This window comes from Cannabis sativa, chromosome 4 (assembly GCF_029168945.1).
Source record: "Cannabis sativa cultivar Pink pepper isolate KNU-18-1 chromosome 4, ASM2916894v1, whole genome shotgun sequence".
Lineage (NCBI taxonomy): Eukaryota > Viridiplantae > Streptophyta > Magnoliopsida > Rosales > Cannabaceae > Cannabis > Cannabis sativa.
In genome coordinates this window covers 22734558-22758548 of record NC_083604.1, presented here as the reverse complement: position 1 = coordinate 22758548, position 23991 = coordinate 22734558, and the positions used below count along the sequence as shown (strand labels likewise).

At 33.0% G+C, this 23991-nt stretch overlaps 3 protein-coding genes and 1 pseudogene across 3 annotated transcripts; 3 read left to right on the top strand and 1 right to left on the bottom strand.

Moving 5' to 3' along the window:
• Window positions 1–1903: 1903 nt before the first annotated feature.
• Window positions 1904–7091, top strand: LOC115712833 (uncharacterized). Its single transcript, XM_030641220.2, has 9 exons — window positions 1904–3205; window positions 3604–3794; window positions 4270–4448; window positions 4613–4897; window positions 4991–5049; window positions 5146–5182; window positions 5288–5359; window positions 5688–6009; window positions 6433–7091. The coding sequence occupies exons 1-9, from the start codon at window positions 3073–3075 to the stop codon at window positions 6841–6843; spliced, it is 1689 nt and encodes a 562-aa protein (XP_030497080.1). The 5' UTR covers window positions 1904–3072; the 3' UTR covers window positions 6844–7091.
• On the bottom strand, window positions 7031–8184 carry LOC115712834 (putative fasciclin-like arabinogalactan protein 20). Its single transcript, XM_030641221.2, has one exon. It carries the CDS (start codon window positions 8182–8184, stop codon window positions 7213–7215), a length of 972 nt encoding a protein of 323 aa, XP_030497081.1. The 3' UTR covers window positions 7031–7212.
• Window positions 8185–9556: 1372 nt separating this feature from the next.
• LOC115713421 (uncharacterized) lies at window positions 9557–11118 on the top strand (annotated as a pseudogene).
• A 2250-nt stretch (window positions 11119–13368) lies between these two features.
• On the top strand, window positions 13369–16809 carry LOC133036865 (uncharacterized). The gene is made up of 5 exons (XM_061113628.1): window positions 13369–13996; window positions 14123–15287; window positions 15498–15758; window positions 15897–15934; window positions 16157–16809. The coding sequence occupies exons 1-5, from the start codon at window positions 13369–13371 to the stop codon at window positions 16807–16809; spliced, it is 2745 nt and encodes a 914-aa protein (XP_060969611.1).
• Window positions 16810–23991: the final 7182 nt, after the last annotated feature.

Sequence of the window (23991 nt, the reverse complement as noted above, 5' to 3'; positions counted from 1 at the left end):
TTGCCTTTTAGTATTTCTCATAACTAAAATATCACATTTTATATATATATATATATAAATCTATATCTATATCTATATATATATATATAAATTTATATCTATATCTATATCAATCAATATATATAAATCTATATCTATATCTATATCCTTGTTTGTTGTTGGTTGGTTTTGAATATAAAGTTCCTTTAGTTCAAAAAAAAAAAAAAAATTAAAAATTTTGATTCACAAATAAAAAATTAAAAAGTGAAAACATTTTAATTGAACATGATTTTAAAAAATATTTTTACATTTTTAATTTTAAAATTAAAAAACTAATTAAAAAATTATTAAAACACCACCTTAATTTCTCAACTTAAAATACTTAATTTCCCATCACACTATATAATATATTAAACTCTGATTATCTTTCATAAAAATTGATTATTAAAAGAAGTGGTAAATTAAAGTAAGCAAATAATTTATAAAAAAATATTAGAAAAAAAATACTACGAGTGTGAAGCAAAAACAAAAAATGGCGTACCGCCAATTAGGGATGTTCATTGGATCACATCCAATGAATTTGGACCCATCCGATCCAATCCAATTATTTATTGGATATTGAATTTTACCATCCGATCTAATCCAATTGAATTGAGTCATCCGATCCGATCCGATCCAATGGATGTAATGGATTGGATCGGTTCTATCCATTGAATGCTTTAACTGGTTTTTTATTGGATTGGATTGGATCCATCCAATGGATCCAATAGATGAATCCAATCCATTTTAGCCACTATTTAGGCTGGTTTAATTAAAAAGAAAAAATATATGAAAAAATATAATAATCCAATAATAAACAATAGTTTAATCTAAATCCAACCTAATTTTCATGATCCCATAATAAAAATATAATACAAATCTAACTTAATAAGCAAAAGTCTTAATAAACAAGTCCAATACATCAAATGCAAATATTATATAAAATATTAAATTAATGTGTGTAGGTGAACAATAAAACTTATTAATAATTAATATATATATTTTTTTAAATAAAATAATTAAATATATAAAATTATAAATATCAAATATGATTGGATGGACATTGAATGATATTAGATTAGATCGGTTCGGTTATCTATTGGATCGGATGTCTCATTCAACATCCGATCAAATCCAATTAAATTTTTAAAATTTACATCCGATCCAATCCAATTATCATTAGATATCCTATTCTATTAAATTAGATCGAATGACTTTCTTGGTACCCTTACCGTCGATACTGAAAATATAGCCTATTTGCGCCCCCGCGTATAGATAAGTAGTGATCCTACATTGCACACGTGACACGTGTATGGGGTCGTTCGGTGGCGATGGGTCCCATAAAATCCGTGTGAAAAATTATATTAGTAATGGGGTGGGTCCTGCGTGTCTCTTCTCACGCGCTTAATCACCTCTCTTCTTTTATACGGCTTCAAAGTGCACACCACCCAACACCACTTCACATTTTCATGCTTATTCGCCTATGCAAACAACTCTCCTTTTTCTTTTTGTTCTCTACTATTAATTTCACTTAACAAACCATTTTTTATTTATTTTTAAATGGTTTGCTTCAACAAGGTTAATAAATATTTATATAATAATATTTTTCACCACTATAATTCTGTGGACTTAAAATTTCCTAGAATAAGCTTGTTTTGTTATCATATTTTACAATGAATTTATTATACATTGAATTAAGTTATAAATAATTTATTAGCATAATAAAATTAAGTGACCAAATATAGAAAAGCAAGTTTTTTTTTATTAAGTTTAGAAGAGCAACTTGAATAATAACATACCAACTCACACTATTTAGCAAGATCTCATCCCCATCACATAATTAAGAGAATTGTCAAAAAATACTATTAGTGTCTAGTACTTTTACTATTATACTGCTATAAGTGTAATTAATACCATTTTATATCTAATAACAATGGTACCGATTATTTGCCCAAAAAGCCATCCCAAAAAAGTCCTAAATGGGCCCACCGAAAAACTCATCTCTATTATCTTAACCAATCCGATTGGATACCATTAACAAATTGGAGTCATGATGATGTTACCGTGCACCTAAACATACTAGATCTTTCCCATAATTCGTTTCTTAACGAATTATTTATTTATTTATGAAAAGCAATATCATTAATAACTGTCTTCACCGACGTAGGTGTTTCGTTTCATTAAATCTGAGTGTTTTTTTGGGTCAATAAAAAATATATCACTCCGGTTTCAGTTCCACTAAATTGGTATCCGAACCCATTAGCTCGGAGATCCGACCCATTATTAATTTATTTAAAGATTTTTAATTTTATTTTCCGGAAAAGGGCTTTGTTTGGAGCTTAGAAAAAGTATAAACATATGTAAAATGTACTTGAGACATGGTAGTTTCGTCCAATCAGTGAGAGAAAGGAAAGAAGAAAAATCTCAATGGTCCAACAATGAAATAAGGGAAAAGTATAAAAGGACTAAGAAAAAGTGGAAGTATCAACTATCAATCAAGTATGGTATAAAAAGTTGAATAATAAAGAAAAATAGTTTATCGAAAATAAAAATAATAATAATAATTAGAAAAATAAGTAGGTAGAAAATGGTTTACTTAATGAAGTCATATAAGTCTAAGAAAGAACGAAACAGTAGAAAACAGAGAAGCTGAGCTGAGCTCTCTCTGCTTTGCCTTTTTCATCCCTTTCAGTCAGCCATTCATTCCTTCACTCGTTCACACCCGCCCTTTTTCCCCTTTTTTTAATAATTTCATCTTTACTTACCCCACCATGTGACTCTCTCTCTCTCTTCTTTTCTCTCTTTACCTCTCTATGAAGTTCTATCATCTTCTTTTGCTTCTTCTTATATAAACCCGCGAGTCTGACACTCGGTAATGGTGGCCAGATAGTAATAGTGCTGCATTCACATGTTCTTTCTCTCTCTCTCTCTGTCTGTTTCGAAGTTTTGAGATTTGGGTTTGGTAGAAAACGCAAATCTGGCTATTGGGTTGGCTTCGGTTTCGGGAATCGAGCTAAGATTTGATGCAGATAGGGGGTGGAGGAAGGATCGTAAATGAAGCTCTTGCTCGGGGGAACGGCCGCTTCACCATTATGGTTTCTGTTGATTTTGGGGTTGGGGTTCGGGTGTCTTAGCTCTGTTTCTGCTGACAATGGAGGTATCAGAGATCGTCGGGAATTTATCTTAGGTTCGTCTCTTTTGATGTTTTTGCTTTTCCGATTTTGTGGGTTTTTTTTTTTTTTTTTTGCTTGCTTGATCACTGAGAAAGCTTAATGGGAAAATGTGTAAGCTTAGTGGGTACGTTATGACAATCACAGTATTAGCCTCCAATTCACTAATGGTTTCTTCGTTTTGATGGATATAATTCACCCTATGTTCAACATTTTGTAAGCAATGAGAAAATTTTACAAGTCTCCTGCTTTTTCCCATACACAGATTTTGATTTGATGTAATTGAAATGGTTCTTTCTTGTGTCCTACCTTTGATTTTTTTTTTTTTTTATCCTTCAAAAAGTGCGTTTTGATTTGCCTTGTTCTGTTCTTTAATTGTAATTTGATACAAATTATGTTGGTGTAATCATCTCAGGAGGAGGAGAAGAAAATCTGGGGCCATGGAAGAACGAAATCTCGGAGCTTGCAGCAGCCCCTGGTCCAGCAAGAGATGAACCTCAGACCACGCTTGTCTTGGCAGCCAACAGAACAAACAGACCGGACATTCTTCGCAACTTCAGGCGATACAGAGGCGGTTGGGACATCACTAGTCGAAATTACTGGGCTGTAAGTTCTGTGAACTCTGTACATTGTCATGTTCTTTTGGTTTTTTTTTTTTTTTTTTTTTTTGATAATTAATGTTCTTTTGGTTAGTTGAATTTTTTTTATCTCTCAAAAACTGGACTAAGAGATCCGCTTTGTTAGCCTCCAGATTGTTAAGAAGCACAAATGTCAAGTGCCACAAAATTTGTTCTCAAAACATTTCATACCTCTAAATCTATTTTAGGAAAATTTGTATGAAAACAACCACATGCAGGCTACATTATGAATAGAAGTAACAAGCTAGTTTAAACAATCTATGAGCTAATTTCAAAGTGATAATTGCTTTTATTTGTCACTCTATTTTATCTTTCTCTTTTTATGTGACTAGAGTTTAACTCAAGATTTACGGAAGCATTTCTTAATTTTAGGATTATATCTACAATTACTATCTCTTTCTTTTTTTCACTCATCATTCCTTGAACATTATTTATCTACGCAGTCTGTTGGATTTACTGGCTCAGCTGCTTTCATTCTTGCTGTCCTATGGTTTATTTCCTTTGGGTTAGTTCTTGTTATTCATCATTGCTGTGGATGGAGGATAAACATCAAGAATGAAGGATCACATCTTTCACAAAAGATCACTCTTATCTTGCTTCTAGTCTTCACCTGTGTTGCAGCGTAATTTTCTTTCTCTTAAATATTAAAGTCTTATTTTGAAAACTTTTATCACAACTCTTTGAAAACACTGGTTTTCCTTGAAAGTTTCATTGGGTCTTTCTTTCCATACGCTTCAATCACAAATGACTTGAAAATTGACTGCGATTTTACTTTTAACCACACAGGATTGGATGTATCCTTCTATCTGTTGGGCAGGATGAATTTCATGGTGAAGTTCTGCATACACTCAAATATGTTGTAAATCAGTCAGATTACACAGTGCAAATCTTGAGAAATGTCACGCAATACCTGTCCCTTGCAAAGGATATCAACGTGGCCCAGGTTTTCCTTCCTTCTGATATTATGGAAGATATTGACAAGTTGAATGTTGAATTGAATACTGCAGCAGATACTCTGACTGAAAAGACGAGTGAAAATTCTGTGAAAATTAAAAAAGTCTTCAATCTTGTGTAGGTGTTCTTGACTTTGTGGTGTTCTGTCTGGTGAAACACTTTTCTAACTTATTTAATGGGCTAACCTTGACTTTTTCTTTTCTTTCTCAGGCGTTCAGCTTTGATTACTGTTGCTGCAGTAATGCTTGTCCTAGCCTTGATTGGTCTTGGTACGTATTAAAACAAATGATAATCACCTTATTTCTAATTGACTGATTTTTACCATTTTCTGTTCATGCCAACTCATTGATGTTTCTTTTGTGCAGTCCTCTCTGTCCTTGGACACCAACATGCAATCCACATGTAAGTTTCTTTGCAAATTTAACTGAAATTCTCTTCGTGGTTGTATTACTATATATTCTGGGGAGATTGATATCTTGTTCTAACAATTTCATTTTATTGTTTCAGATTTATAATCAGTGGATGGCTACTTGTGGCAGTTACTTTCATTCTTTGTGGAGTTTTTGTAATCCTCAACAAGTAAGAGTTTTGTTAGTTGTTGGACATCATACAATCGTTATTGTGTACTGGAGACTTGATTACATCCATGTTAATTGATACACATGACCATCCTTAAATTTTTAACTTCCCTTCGCATGCGATGTTCAGAAAAATTCATAATGCATACCTTAAACTGTTGAAAGTTCCAGTAATCTGCCATTCTCTCTGTTAGAAATTTGAGGCTTCCCTTGTATTCTAATTTTTCCTTCTGCTCATGTTTCTCAACTTGATGATTAATGTATTTTTGTTTTTCATATCTTCATCATGAATTATCTAACGCAGCATATGTGCTCTTAACATCTTTTAGTGCAATTTCCGACACTTGTATGGCCATGGAAGAATGGGTTGAAAATCCCCATGCAGAAACAGCTCTTACCAACATTCTTCCATGCGTTGATCAAAGAACAACTAATCAGACTCTCATCCAGAGTAAACAAACTATCAATGGTATTGTAAATGTTGTCAATCGATTTGTCTATACCTATGCAAATGCAAATCCCTCAGAAGGTGCTCCTTATTACTACAATCAGTCTGGACCTCCTATGCCTCCTCTATGTTATCCGTTTGACTCTAATCTGAAACAAAGCCAATGTGGGGATCAAGAGGTGTCTATTGCAAATGCTTCAATGGTAAGTAGTTTTCTCAATTGCAGGGATATGCTTCTTAGGATTTTAATTATTTCTAAAAAAACATAACATTTTCAGTTGATTGAGACTGGTTTATGGTAAGTAGTGATATAAAAGTGAATCATATGATGTAACATAGACAATCTTTATCACTGGGGTCTGGATGGAGAACCCCCCTCGCCTACTCTTCTGGTTTGCCTCACGTAGATTAATTGATAAGCTTGGTCTTAGTTAGGGATCTTCTTTAAGATTTACATAAATAGTATGTAGCTTGACTTAAATCCTCGTTCATACCAAGAGTTACCAAGTTGAAACAAAGTAATTTTTGAAAAAGAAAAACATTGTTGGATAGTTTTTGGTGTCTCTTAAAATCCGGCAAGGGGACTTGTTTTAAATGTTTGTTTGTATGATTTACAATTACTTCAGGTATGGCAGAAATATACATGTGAAGTATCAACAGCTGAAATATGTATAACTGCTGGAAGAGTGACTCCCAACATATACTCACAGCTGGTAGCCGCAGTTAATGAGAGCTACGCACTTGAGCACTACACCCCACCATTGCTGAGCCTCCAAGACTGCAATTTTGTCCGTGATACATTCCGAAATATCACTTCCAGCTACTGCCCTCCATTAGACCGTCATCTCAAGACGGTGAATGCTGGCTTGGCCCTGATTTCTGTTGGTGTCTTGCTTTGCCTTGTTCTCTGGATTCTCTATGCAAACCGCCCCCAAAGGGAGGAAGTGTTTGTGAAACTATCCTCACTAATACAAGGCAAGGGTTACAGAAGTAGCAGCAATAATGTGCCATCATCAATTACATCAATTGAAGTATGAGTAGAAAATTACCTGAAAGATTAGAAATATCCAATTTTTTTGGAAGAGTTATGTATAAAGAAAGAAAGAAGAAACCGAAGTGGAGCAAAGTTCCATTTTGAGTTTAGAGTATTTGCTCCATTATATATAGTATAAATTATTGTAATGTATAGTAAAGAAAAAAGGAAGTTCGATTTTTCCATAAGTCTTGTGTAAGTTACTTTACTTTCTCAATGAATAAAAGCAGTGCCAAAAAACAATTATCTTTATATTCTGTACTTTATAGCAATTCAACTATGTATAATATTGCAAATGAAAAGTGTGTAATTTCTTTCTAAAAGCTAAGACATGATTTGAAGTGTTTAACATGGCATCATTTTCAGTCTTGCTTTAACCTGACCCAGATGTAGTTGCTTGTCCAGTAAGAAGCTCATTTAGGCCATGAACAACGACAGAATCACTATAATGGAGGTTGGAAACGGTTACAGGAATTCCATTAATCATCAATGTACTACCCGATCTGGTAATGGTGATGGTGAACCCATCCGAGTATGTAGGCAACACCGTTCCATCAGTGAAATTGATCAAATCACTCCAAAGAAGCTTGCAAGGAACGACATGTCGTAGAAAGATTGATGGGTCTTGAGCCTGATCGGTTGGACGATTCGCCATGGCCATGTCATTAGGAGCAAACACAGTCATTGTAGTCGGGTCCTTGTTGAACCCCAACAACTGCAAATCCAGAAACGAAGCCATGGATGAGTACCCATTGGACCTCAAATCTCTACTGGCTTCTTTAAACCAAGAAGCTCCCGGAAACCCCATGGCGGCAGCCTTCGATGGCAACGATTTGCATCTTGGACCAAACCTCGGGCTATTACCGGGTCCGGGAGCTTGAAAATTGGGATCGAAGAACTCTGGAACTCCGAAGACAATCAGAGAACCATCATCGAAGATCGGAAATCTTCTACTGATTTTGACATTGTTCAGTGAAATTTCAGAGGTAGAGGAGGAATGAGTGACGGTCAAGGTACGGCCCGGTAACAGAGTCGGGATCTTGGTCCCAGAGGGAAGCGATTTGAGGGTCTCCAGCGGCAAAGTGAGGGGGCAGAAGTGGTAACGGAGGAGAGATAGAGCGGGTTGCCCTGATCTCTTAAAGGCGTCATCGGCCGGAGCAAATATCGTGAGAGAAGGAGTCCTCTGGGTTAGGGTTTGGGAGACGAGATCCAGAGTAAGAGCCATGGAAGCGAAGCCAGAGTCGGAGAGAATCTCGGAGGCATCGATAATGGTGTTTGAGGGGAGTGAGGAGGAGAGAGAAAGAAATGAGAGAAGAGTTAGAGAGATGAGAAGTGAAGCCGCCATTGATAGTGACAGAGCTAGGAAGAAGAATTTATTTGTAGAAGAGAGAAGTTTCTTATTTGGCGGGAAAGATTTGATTAGTTTGTGTTCGTTGATTTGGGGAGAGAGGAATGTACTTTCAAATGACGGTATTGCCCCTTTTCCTTATGGTTTCAAATGAGGGTAGATTTAAAGATTTTTGTGTACTTTCATTCAATTTTACTATTTCAGTCATTATTTATGTATTAAATCATGATCCCTAAAGTTTGATATCTACCAAATCATACTCCTCGAATTTTGACACATATCAAACATGCACCTCAACTTTCATTTTGTTAGATTTTTTTTTACTAAAATTAGACAAATGTCATTAAATCTAACAATCTTAATAGTTTAGGGGATATTTTTAAGAGAAAATTAGTATACCCACTTTACTTGTTTTAATTTTTACCTCCATTTTTATATCCTTTAAGATATACCCACTTTTTATGGATGATGTCTCCATTAGACCCCTTAAGTTAATGTAAATTATATGCAAGACTTAAGTAAACAGTATGGGTATATTGGGCAATCTACTCAAAAAATGGGTATATTTTTTTTAAAAAAAAATATAATATGAGGGTATTTTTGATTAATAGATACAAAAATTTGTATTTTTTAACTTAAAAGTTCACGAGCATGATTTGGTACATGTTAAAGTTCGGAGAGTAAAAATCCTAATTAGCCAAAAAAAAAATAATAATGTTTTAAATTTTTATTTTTTGAATAAAAAATATGTAAATAAAACAAAAACAAGAAGGGTTTTCCTTTTGTTATAGCCTAAAAGATAATAATATTGGAATAATTACATAAATATCAATTTTTATAAATTTTTTGCATTTTCCTTGTTCAAAGTTTTTTGTTGTTTTTTTTTTTTTACATTTTTACGGTATTGTATAAAAACACACACAAAAAAAATAATATAAAAGTAAGAAGAAACAGCAAGAAAATAACATCAAAACTACATAAAAAAAATAATATACAAATACAAATAACAAAAAAATTAACTACAAAATAACAAGAGTACAATATAAAAATAACAAAAGACCGTATTTTATGTAAATAAAATCTAAAAAACTGTAAAAATATTGAAAATTTTGTACAAACCGTATTTTTTAATTTTTTTTCTTTGTTGTTTTTATGTTTTTTAAAAGTTATCCCTAATTAGTATTATATATGCAAGAGTTATAAAAATGAAAAGATATCATTAATTTTAGAGTAATTTGTGGCATAATCTTTATAAGTGCCTAGTTTATTGCAACTAACTTCTAATTCTAAAATTTTGGTGGTAAAACCCCCTAAACTCATGTTCTGTTAGCACTTAGCCTTTTCCATCCATTTTTGGCAGTTAACTGCCATGTGGGCATGTCCATGTGAATACATTGTACACGTGTCACAATTTTATGGATCCGAGTAATTTAATTATTTAAAAATAAAAAATAGTTAAAACCATTTTATTTTGTTAAAAAAATATATAAATAATTTTTTTACTAAATAAATAAAAAATTAAAAATTAAACAAAAAGAAAAAGAAACCCCCTAACAAAACATGCCTCCCTCACTCTCCTCTCTCACTCACCTCTGCAAAGCCAACTAGACGGTTGACCACTAGTTGCCGTCGATGGAACCCATTGGCCCCAAAACCTCTTCTCCTCCCTCACTCACTCTCCTCTCTCGCTCACGTCTGTCCTGATAACCTTACAGAGCACCACCAACGCTTAGTCGGGTCTAACCCACAAGAAACTCCGGCGGCTCCCCCATGTCTTTAGTCGGGGTTTGGAGCTACCATTTCGGTCAGATGTCGATGTCTTAGTTGAGGAGAACGCTGATTTCTTCCGATTCGTGGCTAAGTCGGAGGGTTTCGACGTCGATGTGAGGGCTCACACGGTCAAAATCCATCCTGAGGTGACAAAGATTGTGGTTAGAGGAAGTGGGTCAATGGAGTTGTCCTTGGATCGGATGAGCTCGAACTCGACATGTGGAGGTTTCAGTTGCCAGAGATGGCGCGACCGGAGCTCGCTAGGGCGGTCTTTGTTGATGGCGAGCTCATAGTGATGGTGCCGAAAGGGGAGGGCGTTGAGAACTCAAAGCATGGAGGAGATGGCGGTGGAAAGGTTTGGGGCGATGGCACTGGAAATGGAAGTAATTTCGAGGAGGTATGGGAAGTCAGTTTGTGCTTGTACAATAATAAAGAAATGCCCTTTTAAATTTTACTTTCTTGTTCTTCAATTGGATCTAGTTTACAAAGTAAAATGATGATGATAATGTTGTTATTGATGAAACTAGTAGTTGTATGCTTCTTTCGTTAAGTTAATCAAGAGGATGTTGATGGACGGCTACTTAGATTTAGGGCACTGAGAGAGCACGAGAAGAATAGAGAAATTTTGGAGAATTAGGGTTTTTTTATCTTTTTTTATTACTCTTTAATTTTATGATTTATTTTTTATTTTAGATTAATTTATTTATCATTTTAAATTAAAATATTTTTATTTTTTATGGAATTAGATTGATTTATTATTTTAAATTAATTAATTTTATTTTTATTTTATTTATAAATATGTTTTAGGTGGGTAATATGTGTACATTGTGTCCATGTGAAAAATACACTGTGTACACATGGACATGCCACTACAAGAATTACACCCAATAGCGGCGGGGGTATTAGCGGCGGAGCTATTTCGCCGCTAATAATGCCCGTATTAGCGACGGACCCCTGTTTCTGTCGCTATTGGGTGGTTGAAAAATAATTTTTTTTCAAAAATTTATTAGCGGCGGGCAGTCTGCCGCTAATGCCCGCCGCTAATACCCCGTCGCTAATAGTATTTTATTTAAAATAAAAAATAAAAAAAGCAGTAATTGCTATTAGCGGCGGGGTCCGCCGCTAATAGCACTATATAAACCCCATCAGACCCAACTTTCCCATTTTTACTTTCCCCATTTTCAACTTCAAGCCTAATCAGCAATGGAAGTCCCAACCGCCTCCGCCTTCTCTCTGCGATTTTGGTGACGACAATCTCACGGCGCCTTCTCAACATAGGTATTGAATCTACACTTTCCCATTTTTCTATTCGATTTATGGTTTTTATTTGTGTTTGAATTTTTTTTGGGCTTGTTTGTGATTTATTTTCATCTCAAACATGTATAATGTTCGTGGATGAAACTGCTGAAAAAATTGTGGGAAAAACTATTTATTTTTGTGTGAAAAATATCTAAATTATATTTGTATATATTGTTTATTGTGGTATGTATATTTTTGATTTATAATCTGTATATATATTTATATTTAGATCAGAATTTTTTTTTGTTTTTGTTTTATATCTGTATATATATTGTTCATTTGGGTATATATAATAATATGTGTATATATATATTTTATTTGGGTATATATATATTAGTTTGTGTATATATACATTTGATTTGGGTATGTATATAATATAATCTGTGTATATATGTATATTTGATTTGGGTATTTATTGTTTTATTTGGGTATATATGTTCATTGTGTATATATATTATTTGGGTATGTATATAATATATTCTATGTATATATATATATATATTTAATTTTGGTATTTATTGTTTTATTTGGGTATATATGTTCACTGTGTATATATATATTATTTGGGTATGTATATAATATAATCTGTATATATATATTTGATTTGGGTATTTATTGTTTTATTTGGGTATATATGTTCACTGGGTATATATATATATATTATTTGGTTATATTTTTAAAATATAATGTATTGTTTATGTATTATATATATAATATATGTTGTTTTAGTTTATATATGTGTATATTTAATATATATAGTTTTGGTGATTGTATATACTAAATAAATATATTTTGTAAAGTTTATATACATATTTTATTGTTGTATTTTTTTTTTTTACTTTTTTAATTTATTTTGTGGAATTGAAAATATTTATTTTTGTTATTTTTAGATTAAGTAAAAGGATCAAGAAAGTAGCACACAATTTCTTTTGTGAACTGTATGTATTTATTAATGTTTATTTTTGTTGTTATATTATAATTTTTATTTGATTTAATTAATTTTATTAGGTATGTTAAATATGTAATATTATCATAATAAAGTGAGAATAGTGAAAAAATTATCAAGTATAATTTTAGGTGGTAAGTTTTGTAATTTGTTATTTTTTAAATAGAGAAAAATGAAAATAATGAAAAAATTAAAAAGCATAATATAACATAATAATTTTAATATTGACAATTAAAAAGTTAAATAAAAGGAATTTTTTTAATTTTAATATAAATTGTAATTAAATTACTAAACTGTTATGTTAGTTTTTAAGAAAAAATATGTTAATGGAATTTTATGTTGTTATAATTTTATTATTATAAAAAATTGAGAATAATAATAGAATTAAAAAATTATAATTTAATATAAATTTATTTTATAAAGATAAACTTTTAATTTTATAAACTAAATAAAAAAATTAGTTTAAATTTTAATAAATTATATAAATTTTTAAATAATATATTTTGTTTAAAATAAATAATTCATAAAGAAGAATTTATTTATTTTTTTAATTTAAATGTAATTGGTAATTAAATGAATAATTTTTTTTAAAGTTTATTAGAATTAAATTGTTAATATTATTCTATTACTTAAAAGTTGAAAATGTTTGTAATTTAAAAAAACTTTCATAATACTATAAATTATTAAACTTTTAATATTACATTTGTGGTCTATATTGTAGATAGGAAAAATAGATAAGTTTATCAACTTTTAATAAGTTTTTTAAAAAAATAATTATTTAAATCTAGAAACTAAGTTTATTAATTTTTTTTATATAAATTAATAAATAACATAAAAATTAAAATATTTTTAAAGAGTAATTTGTTCATTTTTTTAATTTAAGTTTTAATTATAATTTAATGAATAAATTTTTTATTTAAATGTGTCTAATTCATAAAATATTCATAAAATTTTATTAATGTTGAAAAGAATATCTCAATGCTTTGGTATACTTATAAATATATACCATAGCTTTGTTATATTTCATAACACTTTACAAATCATTCAAATTTTTAATACTTCATTTGTCGCCTAAATTGTAGATGGCGACAATCGATAAGTCTTGGACCAAAATCAGAAATCGTGGTTGCCATGAATTTTGGAATGGTCTACAAGCCTTTTTAGCAATGACATCAGAACATAAGGATTGTGATGGAAGAATTCGATGTCCTTGTGTGAGATGTATAAATAATAGGTTTGAAAAAATAGATAGGGTTAGAGCACACGTATTTGATCGAGGTTTTATGCAAGGATATGAGAAGTGGATTTATCACGGGGAGCCTGAGGATGCTGTCGATGATGTAGCAGTTGGCGATGTTGAATCAGAGGATGAAATGACTCCTATTCTAGAAGACTTCTTTCCCTCGACAACAAATGATGTACAAGGAGAAGATGAACAACCAACCACAAACCCACATTTTGATGACTTATTTGAGAAAATTGAAACTGAATTGTATCCCGGTTGTGAGATTTTGTCTCTCAACTTTTTAGCAAAGCTATTGCATTTAAAAGTTAGAGGAAAAATTCCTAATAACATCTTTGAAGAATTGTTGAAGCTGTTAAAGTTTGCATTTCCGAAGGAAAATAATATTCCAGCAAATTACTACGAGGCAAAAAACAGATTGAAGAAATTAAGCTTGGGTTATGACTCTATCCATGTCTGTTGGTATAATTGTTGCTTATTTTATAAGGAGAATGCATCTAAGGAGGCTTGTCCAGTTTGCGGAACTAGTCGTTGGGTTACTTCCGAGAACGGTAAAGGAAAAAAAGTTCCTTACAAAGTCATGCGATACTTTCCGTTGACACCTCGACTTAAAAGATTATATAGTTTGAGGATTACAGCGAAGAGCATGATATGACATCATATTGGAAAATCAAAAGATGATGGGGTGTTGCGACACCCGGTCGATGGTCTTGCTTGGAAAGACTTTGATGCAAAACATCATGAGTTTGCAAGGGACCCGAGAAATGTTCGACTGGGGTTAGCAGCTGATGGATTTAATCCATTTGGCAACATGAGTCTTGCATACAGCATGTGGCCAGTGGTGTTGGCTAATTATAATCTACCACCTTGGTTATGTATGAAAGATAATTATTTTTTGCTATCTACCCTAATTCCTGGTGCAAAATCTCCGGGAAAAGACATGGATATATTTTTAAGACCGTTGGTGGATGAATTAAAGGAGTTGTGGAATAATGGGGTACCAACGAGAGATAGTTTGACCAACTCGATGTTCACCATACGTACTGCGCTTTTGTGGACAGTGAATGATTTTCCTGCTCGTAGTAGCTTGTCTGGGTGGAGTGGTCAAGGTTATAAAGCTTGCCCTACTTGTAATGAAGACACGACGTCCACTCGAGTGATCGGGAAGACATCATATGTTGGTCATAGAAAGTTCTTGCCAAGTAACCATGCAATGAGAAGGGATACTCGATTTGATGGTAAAGTTGAAAGAAGACCTCCTCCAAGACGATTTACTTGTGAAGAGATATTATCACAAGTTAATACTCTCGAACCTCAAATTCCCAGACATCATGAAAATTTTGGGGGCGTGAAACGTAGAAGAGTTGCAGAAACTTGTAATTGGAGGAAAAAAAGTATTTTCTACGAGTTGGAGTATTGGAGCACGAATATTTTAAGACACAACCTTGATGTCATGCATGTTGAGAAGAATGTGTGTGACAGTCTCCTAGGAACCATCTTGGATAATGATAAATCAAATGACACAACCAATGCGCGACATGATTTAAAGAAGATGGGTATTAGGGAATCGTTGTGGATTTATGAATATGGGAATGGCAGGCTAATGAAACCGCATGGTCCTTATGTTTTGACTCGTGAGAAAAGACAACTATTTTGTCAGTTTGTTAAAGGAATGAAGTTTCCCGATGGCTTTTGTTCAAATTTAAAGAGCAAAGTTTCTCCAGATGAGTCTAACATTACTGGGTTAAAATTCCATGATTGTCATGTCATTATGCAGCGAGTACTAGCGGTTGGTGTCCGTAAATTTCTACCTCGTGACACTGCAACCACTATTACTCAGCTGTATAATTTTTTTCGACAATTATGCTCTAGAACTCTAAATGTAAAAGATATGGAGGATGCTCAAAATAATTTAATTCTTTTATTGTGCAAGATGGAATTGATTTTTCCTCCAGCTTTTTTTGACATAATGACACATTTGGTATTGCATTTGCCTGAAGAAGCGATACTGGGTGGCCCGGTCTTTATGAGATGGATGTATCCTTTTGAAAGGTACATGAAAAAATTGAAGAATTATGTGGGAAACAAGGCACGTCCTGAAGGGTCAATTGCAGAAGGTTATGTTGCTGATGAGGCAGTAACCTTTTGTTCAATGTACTTTAAAGGGTGTGAAACAAGATTTAATCGGCTTGATCGAAATGAAGATGCGCCTTCTGTGTCTCGCTATCTCTCAATTTTTTATTCTCAATCTCGTCCTCTGACTAGCGGAATTATCAAGCCTCTTGATCGTATCGGTCGTGAAAAAGCTGAGTGGTACATTCTTCAAAATTCTCCTGAAATCCAAGATTACTTAGAGTAAATTTGTTACATTTTTATAAATTATTTTATTAAATTTTTAGTTTTTATTCTCTATTTCCCTCTATTGTACCTTGACATTATCATACTTCACAGTGAACATTTGGACAAGATCAGGCATGAATATCCTAATGGTAACCACGATGTCTTGCATAGGCAAACTTTCCGTCCGTAGTTTCATAAGAAGGTATAATGACAAAATTGTAAAGTTTTAATTCAACCATTTATATTCCTCTCATATTAATACATTTTATGTATTTAGATATATGAGTTGCACAAGCTTGGAACTTTACAAAATGGTGATGAGTTTCTCGCTCTAGCTTCTGGCTCCGATTACTTTGCAACATTTTACTAAGGTTGTGTGGTGAATGGTGTTCGGTTTATTGCGTCTAAGAGAGACCAAAAGCTGAAGACACAAAATAGTGGTGTTACTGTTGCTGGAACTGAAGGGTTTAATTATTACAGAACACTTGAAGATGTAATCACTATATCTTATACTGGTGCATATACAGTGACATTGTTTGAATGTAAATGGTATAGCACTAATCCATTAAGAAAGAAGACAATCAGTGAAAATAATATAACCAGTATAAATATACGTGGATATTGGTATCAAGATGAACCGTACATCCTTGCTAACCAGGCCAAGCAAGTTTTCTATCTTGAAGATCCACTCAGAGGTCGCGATTGGAAGGTTGTTGAAGATATTAGCCATCGACAAATTTGGGACATTAATGACAATGAAGATGAGACAGATGTTGATGTTGTTAATGATTCTAACTCTTCAAATTTTGTGTTGACGGTTGATCTTGGAGAGTTGATTTTGCAATCGAATGAACCTCCAGTAATTGTTGAATCGTCCGATCAGTTAGTGGATTCTGAGATAGAGAATAATGAACTTGATGAAAATTATGTTGCCAAAGAACTAGATGATTTACTAGTTGAACATGTGGAGGATGAAAATGAAAACTTGGTGAATGATGGAAATGATAGTGATTCGTCGGTGTAACTTTTATTTTCTAAATGTTTCTTACTAAAACTTTTTACAGTTAAATGACTTTTTAATTTCTTTCGCATTAATATTTGTGTCAACTTTCAATTATGTGTTTCACATTTTGTGAATTTTTACATTTTTTTTTTCATTTTCAAAGTAAAGTACAATGTCAGCTACTCTAGCGACATACCACGGTGGGGATGGTGATGGCAGGGATCCCCCTGATCCTTCTAGGGTACCCTCATCCTGCGAATCAGGTTTTCATATTTTTTCAGATCTAACATTGTTCTGAATATAAATGGTGAATGTTCAATTTACTAATAAAATTATTTTTCTCTCGAATAAATAAAGTTCCACCTCCGGTCAGAAAGGATCGTGGGCTTGCAACAAACACTAACCTTGAAAAAAAAAGGAGAGCAGCTGGCAAGCCCTTAACGGTGGAGGTAGATCTTGAAACTGACAAAGTTGTTGGCACTGAAGCAAGCAATTATGTTCGATTTATTGGCCAGCAAGTAAGCATGTTGTGCCCGGGTGGTCATCTAAATTTTTCTGATGTACCCCAACAATATAAGGATCAAGTGCTCAATCGAATAAGAGTGAGTGATTTTTAATTATTCATGGTTATAATAATTTTATATCCTTATTTGTAAATTAATATAATTTGAAATTATTTTATTACATAGTACTATTTTGATATCGATGGGAATCCCCAACGAGACCTACTTACGGGGACTTTATATTCGGCGATGGTGGAGAGGTATAGTGAGCGAAAGACACTCAGACAAAGGCATTTTAAACAACATTACAAAAAACCAGAAGATTGGGAGACAGTTCTCAAATTCCCTCCTGACTACTTGAATACCGAGACTTGGAAACTGGTTTTACGAATTGGTCGTTAGCGAGGTATTTTTGAATCGCTCAAGTAAAAATAAATTGAATCGGCAACTAATGAAATATCCAACAACGCAAGGCACAAAATCGTTGGCTTCCATACGCCACGGAATGGTATGTATTAATTCTTTAATTGTTAATAATTTTTTTCCCTTATAATAAAATAACTTAATTGTTTATGTTCGTATAGGGGGGTCCTCTGGAGAGCATGTAGTTGAAGCATGGAAGGAGATTCATGTGAAAAAGCTGTCTGACACTTTCGTTAATGAAGCTGCTGCAAATGATTATGTAAGTGAATAAAATGATTTATTATTAAAATTTATATTTTATATTAATTAATATTCTAATAATTTTTATTTAAATAGGAGAAACTTTTGAAGGAGCTTGATAGGAAAAGACTTGAACGGTAATCCCAGAGCGATACATCTGGTACTGAATCTGATACTGGTTATCAGTTTGACGTTTTGAAAACAGTTCTAGGCGAAAGATCTGACTATCAAAGAGGCGTGGGTAAAAGGCTCAAGGGCAAAGGAAAGAAATCAATCCCTCAAACTCAATCGACGGTGCCTCCCCCACCAACTACTGAAATGATGAGCACTGTGGCAGAAATATTCTCAGCTATGCGTGCCACTTGGGGGGTAATTTGACGCCTGAACAACGTGCTCATTTATTTAACCCACGATTTGAGAACTTTATTCAAACGTATAGTCAGTCGCAGTCGCCTGGTGGTTCGTCTTCTCAGAGTTATGCCGCTCCTCCACAACAGCAACAACAACCTCAACCACAACAGGCAACAGCCGTCTTCGCAACAACAATTCCAAAGTTTGTCACAGCAGCAATTTGAAAATTTTTTGCAGCAACAACCCCAATCTTTTCCTCAACAGGAACAACAGTCTGGTCCGCCATTGGGAAATCAGTTCTTATACCGAACACCATCAGAGTTTCCTCCGCTCGGCTTAAACTTTGCTGATTTTGGATTATTTGGGAGTTCATCGCAGGAGAACCAATTTTATTCAACTCCCATTTTTAACCAAGATGAGCTCGGTAATTTAACACTGGGTTTATCATCAGACCAAGCATATGTGCCTTCTCCGCCACGGGCTTCGGGGACTCGTAACGATAATAATCCGGATCAAGACTTTATAATTGGAGACCTTAATGAAGATGTTAATGAATAATTTATTTATGTTTTTTAATAATTTAGTTTAATTTTGAGAAAATATTGTATTAGGATTAATATGTTAAAGTTAATTACCTTGGAGACATTTTTAAATTATTAATAAATTTTATTAAATTATTATAATTATATTAATTGGATTTTTATTTATTAAATATTTATATAAATAATTATTTATTTATATATTATTTATATATAGGATTAATATATAAATAATTATATATAAATATTTATTAAATATTTTTTTTTTATTTTTAAAGGCAGTAGCGGCGGAGCATTAGCGGCGGGACCCCGCCGCTAGTGCTCTTTGTCAGTCTCGAAACACGAAACTGGCAAACAGTATTAGCGGCGGGGTTCTCTTGGAATTTATTTTACCAGGATCTTAGATCTACTCACAAGTATGTTTATTAACATCCTAAATATGAACTTTCTAAAACGATAAATTAAACACATATAAAGTTTAAGAAACCTTACATTGGGTGCAGCGGAATAATATGACTCCTTCCGTTCAGATATCTAGCCCTTGATTCCTTTCTGTAGCAGAGCATTATCAATATCTGAACCTGGATCTCTTTCTCTGACTTTTGATGCTGAAGCTCCTTTGCTGATGATCTTTCTTCACGATCTTCCTCACTATGATTGAGGTATCACTTGATGTGTGTGGGCACTACTCTAATCACTAAGAGAGGTTCGAAATATTGAGGAAGAAAAGAGAGAGAGAGTGGCGGCTAGAGAAGAGAGTGGAGGCTCAGGTTTTTCTGATTCAGAAAGTGTGTTATTTTCCTGAAGCCTTCACTATCTATTTATAGCATTCCTCTAGGGTTTGATTTGAATTATATGGCATTAAAATAATGAAAAAATCATTTAAAAAAGCTACAAAGGTGGCCGACCATACACTTAATGGATTGGGCCTTGGGCTTTGCAATTTTGCAATTTTAACACCTTTTGTATCTGATTTTCTCAAAAATGCCAATTTCCTAATTCAATCATTTAAATGCCAATTCTAACTATTTAATAACTATAAATAATTATTAAATAATATTGTCATTTATCATATTTATTAATTGAACCATACAAAGTATCATAATTAACAAATATGCCCCTATAAACTCTTTCTTTACAATTTCGCCATTACTTAGTGAAAATTTCACAAATAGACATAGTCTAATTCGTGAATTATAATTGATTAATCAAAACCAATTACATGAGTCTTACAAGCAATATTATCTCAACTAGTGGGGGGACCATGGGTCTATATAACCGAGCTTCCAATAAGTAGATCAAGAATTTAGCACTAAAATTCACTAACTTATTAATTCTTCGTTGAATCCACGCATAGAACTTAGAATTGCACTCTCGCATATAGAATGCTCTATATGTTCCACCATATAGACACATCATTAGTTATCCATTGTTATAATCCTAATTTGATCAATGATCCTCTATATGAATGATCTACACTGTAAAGGGATTAAATTACCGTTACACCCTACAATGTATTTATTCCTTAAAACACTTGACCCCGTATAAATGATATTTCAAATAATGTGAAATGAGTACTCCACCATTTATGTTCGTTTGGTCAAGCTCGAAGGAGATCATCCTTTGCTTACTATTCGCCAGATAGAAGCTATAGATTCCATGTTTATGCTAGCGCTCCCACTCAATTGCACTACCGTGTTCCCAAAATGTACGTATCACCCTGACCTAAAAGTAGGCTTAACTAACAAATCAAAGAACACGAATAGCCTTTCAAGATTGAGCCTAATCATATCGGGATTAAGATCATTTGATCTAGGATCAACTAGGCGATATTGACTTGAATAGATATTACGGTAAGTTTAATAAATCTAAGTCAAAGTTCAATATCGGTCCCTTCCGATGCATACTCCATGCATCCAACCTGAGCTTTACTTTAACCAATGCTCTGGAAATAACATAGTATTTCTCCAAATACAAGTAAACTCTTGTTGTAGATTATCATATCGGTAAAACCCCTATGTCGATAAATCTAGGAAACTTTATTCACATAGTCATGTTTACTTTCCAATGTGTTGACGACACAATAAACAGGATCAAGTATGTGAAAAGGGTTTCAGATGAATTCATACATTATGTACATATAATCATGAAATAAATCATGTGAACCATGCAACGTTAAATGTTATTTCTGATCTATATTAATAAGTAAATCTGATTATATTGAAATGAGTTTTATTTGTGGCATAAAACCCAACAAACTCCCACTTGCACTAATAGAAAACAAAAAGTGCATTTCAAATAATCTCAACACCTTGATATACAAATCAAGTGTAGTAGTAGTAAACTCCTCGTAATAGGATCTGAAAGGTTGAATTAACCACAACCTTTTCTCCACCATTACTCTTCCTTTAATCACAAAATCATTGATAATGTGAAATTCCTCTCTATATGTTTACTCTCTTGGGATACTGGATTCTATACCTTTGGCAACTACTTTTGGTTAATCGGAAATTAACACTAGTAGTTTAAGGCAATTTGGAATGGTGCCAAAGATGTATAGAACTTTCCTTAGACCGAATAAGTAACTTTCTGCAGCTTTAACATTCAAATCCCTCTTTACGGTAGACCTAGAGACTTCGGATAGGTTTTTACACTTCTCCAAAATCACTATTCCACCCCGCAGTAACCACCATCTTATCGTAAAGATTTACTAGCACATAGGCAAATTTCGAAACTGATATGGTGTAGTCTAAGAGTTTTAAACACACCCCTTATAGACTAACATATAGTTCCTCTTCTTTATCTTAAGATTTACTTGATTGTCTTCCAATGTTCTTCTCCCCGGATTAATCTGATACCTACTCATTACTCCCACTCAACGACGGATGTCCGGTCTAAGGCATACAAAAGCATATCTAAGACCTCTCACTTGTTGATATAAGAAATTCTTTCATGGCTTTATCTTTTTCGGAATAGTTAAGACTTTTCCTTAGATAAATAAAATCTATACCTAAGAAGTTGTGAAGCTTCTATAGATTGCCATTAGAAAGAAAATGCTTCAGCATTTTACTAAAGTAAGTTGCTTGCATTAGAGTAAGTAATTACCAGGTATACCACAAGCCATAGGTTTAGATAAACTCAAACCTGTAATACTAGGAACAGGAAGTTTTGTTAAGTCCATTGAATAGACTTATAAACGAAAATTTCCTTTTATGTCCTTGTAATAGAAAACTTTAGGTTATTCCATGTGAATGGATTAAACCATAGTTCTATAGGCTTTCTTCTTAGTTTCTTATCTTGACAATCCATTACTTGTTTAAACTCACAATGGATTTTAATCACTAGTGTCTCCCAAGTCATAAGAAGGTGAGTTCCTAGAAACTCTCCCACTACGACAAGGTACCGCGAATTATGTCGAAGAAAACTAAATGGTATTAACCTCTTTGGTTGTGACAAGACAACAGAGGCAGTGGGATCATCATATGTCATATAAGATGATAGAACACTTTTGGAATCAAGAATTAAATATCTCCTTTATTTGCTACTTGTTTTCAGACTTAGTCATTTTCTTAGAAAAGTAGTATTTGTTTGAACAAACACTTTCTTATCTATTGACAATGGGATGGTCCACCCCTAATCACTTAGAAAAGCTAACAAACCATGGTTAACAGTTCTAGCCTTTCTTAAGATTTTGATTAGGTCATCCATGAATCTAGTAATGATTTACATTAAGTATACAACCATTACATCATTCTGAAATTGTATTACCATAGAAGGACTTAGGCAACGACTAGTAACTAATCATCAATATGCAAATCGAAATTTCTGGGGAGGTAAGTTTGGATATAATTCAAAAATCAATGTAATGATCTTTGAACTGCATATCTACTAACTATTTCTCCACCCCTATCAGTTCGCAAGATCTTTAACCACATACCTTAATGGTGTTTAACCATTGCTAGAAATTGATGAAATATTTAAACATTTCAAATTTCTTTGCATAAGGTATAATCTAGAGTTATCGTTTTAAGAATGCAACGAAAAACTCATATCCATCCCTGAATGTACATCCATCTTCGAATGAGATGAACTACTTTCAGTGGATATAGGCATATTAACTCTTTGCAGAGATTGATCTTGTCAAAACCACTATGAACAAGATACAAATGCCATAGATTAAGAAAATGTGGTAGTGTCTATGATGACATAGGTTTAGTTACATCAAAGAGTTCTTAGAATACTTCAAGTGGATCCTGGTCACAGAATACTTAACTCACATTCCATACAGTTTTAATCCATTAATAAAAAATGGATATTAAACACTTGAGAAAGTGTAACTGTATTGTATTCTGGAATTAGAAATTTAAGAAAATTTCTATTTGGATTCTAAAATTAAAGTCAAAGACTTAAATTCAACCAAATTTAATGAGTAATTCTTTCTTGGACCACCACTACTAATACAAACTCTAAGTCAGATTTGCCCATACAAGTAGGAGATTTCTAAGATTGAGGATTTATATCAATTGGGAATAGAATTTCGGGGTTATAATCATATGCGTCATTTAATTTCTTAAGAGAAAATATAATGACATGAAATGATTCATAGACCATTCATCCAATGATATATTTGAAAGCTAATTCGAAATGAATAAGCTAAGAGGAATTAGGATAATTTCGTTTAAAATAAGAATCCAACGATGCTTCGATTAGCGAAAGTCAAAGTAATCTTATTTATATAATCTTCTTGTTTTATATCGTAAAAATACTAGTCTAAGGTGTCATCAATTGATGAACAGCTAGATGTCGCATATACAATATTTATCTTTCGAGATCTAACACTATTATGTATGTCTAATGGTGAAAATCCACTAGGGATTTATCTCATTAGATAAACAAGCCAAGTTAGACCAACAATGAAGATTCGAAATTAAACTACAACTTAATAACGAGAAAATAACATGGTTCAATATAAATTCATACACAATTCGTAAATTATAAACATATAGTAAGTAGGAATGACAAGTGAAAATACTAAAACTTACAATCCTAAATAATTTCCAAGGTTTTCAACAAACTGATATCAGTGTCCCGTTTAGGCGAGAGTCAAAGCTACCATTCATTGAATAGAGTTGTCAGCTCGTCTAAAA

Bases quoted from the DNA above. Each gene is read 5' to 3' on its own strand.
- LOC115712833 (XM_030641220.2), top strand. From the start codon at position 3,073: ATGAAGCTCTTGCTCGGGGGAACGGCCGCTTCACCATTATGGTTTCTG. The intron at 3,795-4,269 runs GTAAGTTCTGTG...TTATCTACGCAG, and splicing joins CTAGTCGAAATTACTGGGCT to TCTGTTGGATTTACTGGCTC. The intron at 4,898-4,990 runs GTAGGTGTTCTT...TTTCTTTCTCAG, and splicing joins AAAAAAGTCTTCAATCTTGT to GCGTTCAGCTTTGATTACTG.
- LOC115712834 (XM_030641221.2), bottom strand. From the start codon at position 8,184: ATGGCGGCTTCACTTCTCATCTCTCTAACTCTTCTCTCATTTCTTTCT.
- LOC133036865 (XM_061113628.1), top strand. From the start codon at position 13,369: ATGACATCAGAACATAAGGATTGTGATGGAAGAATTCGATGTCCTTGT. The intron at 15,288-15,497 runs GTATAATTTTTT...TCCTTTTGAAAG, and splicing joins GCAACCACTATTACTCAGCT to GTACATGAAAAAATTGAAGA. The intron at 15,759-15,896 runs GTACATTCTTCA...CATACTTCACAG, and splicing joins GGTCGTGAAAAAGCTGAGTG to TGAACATTTGGACAAGATCA.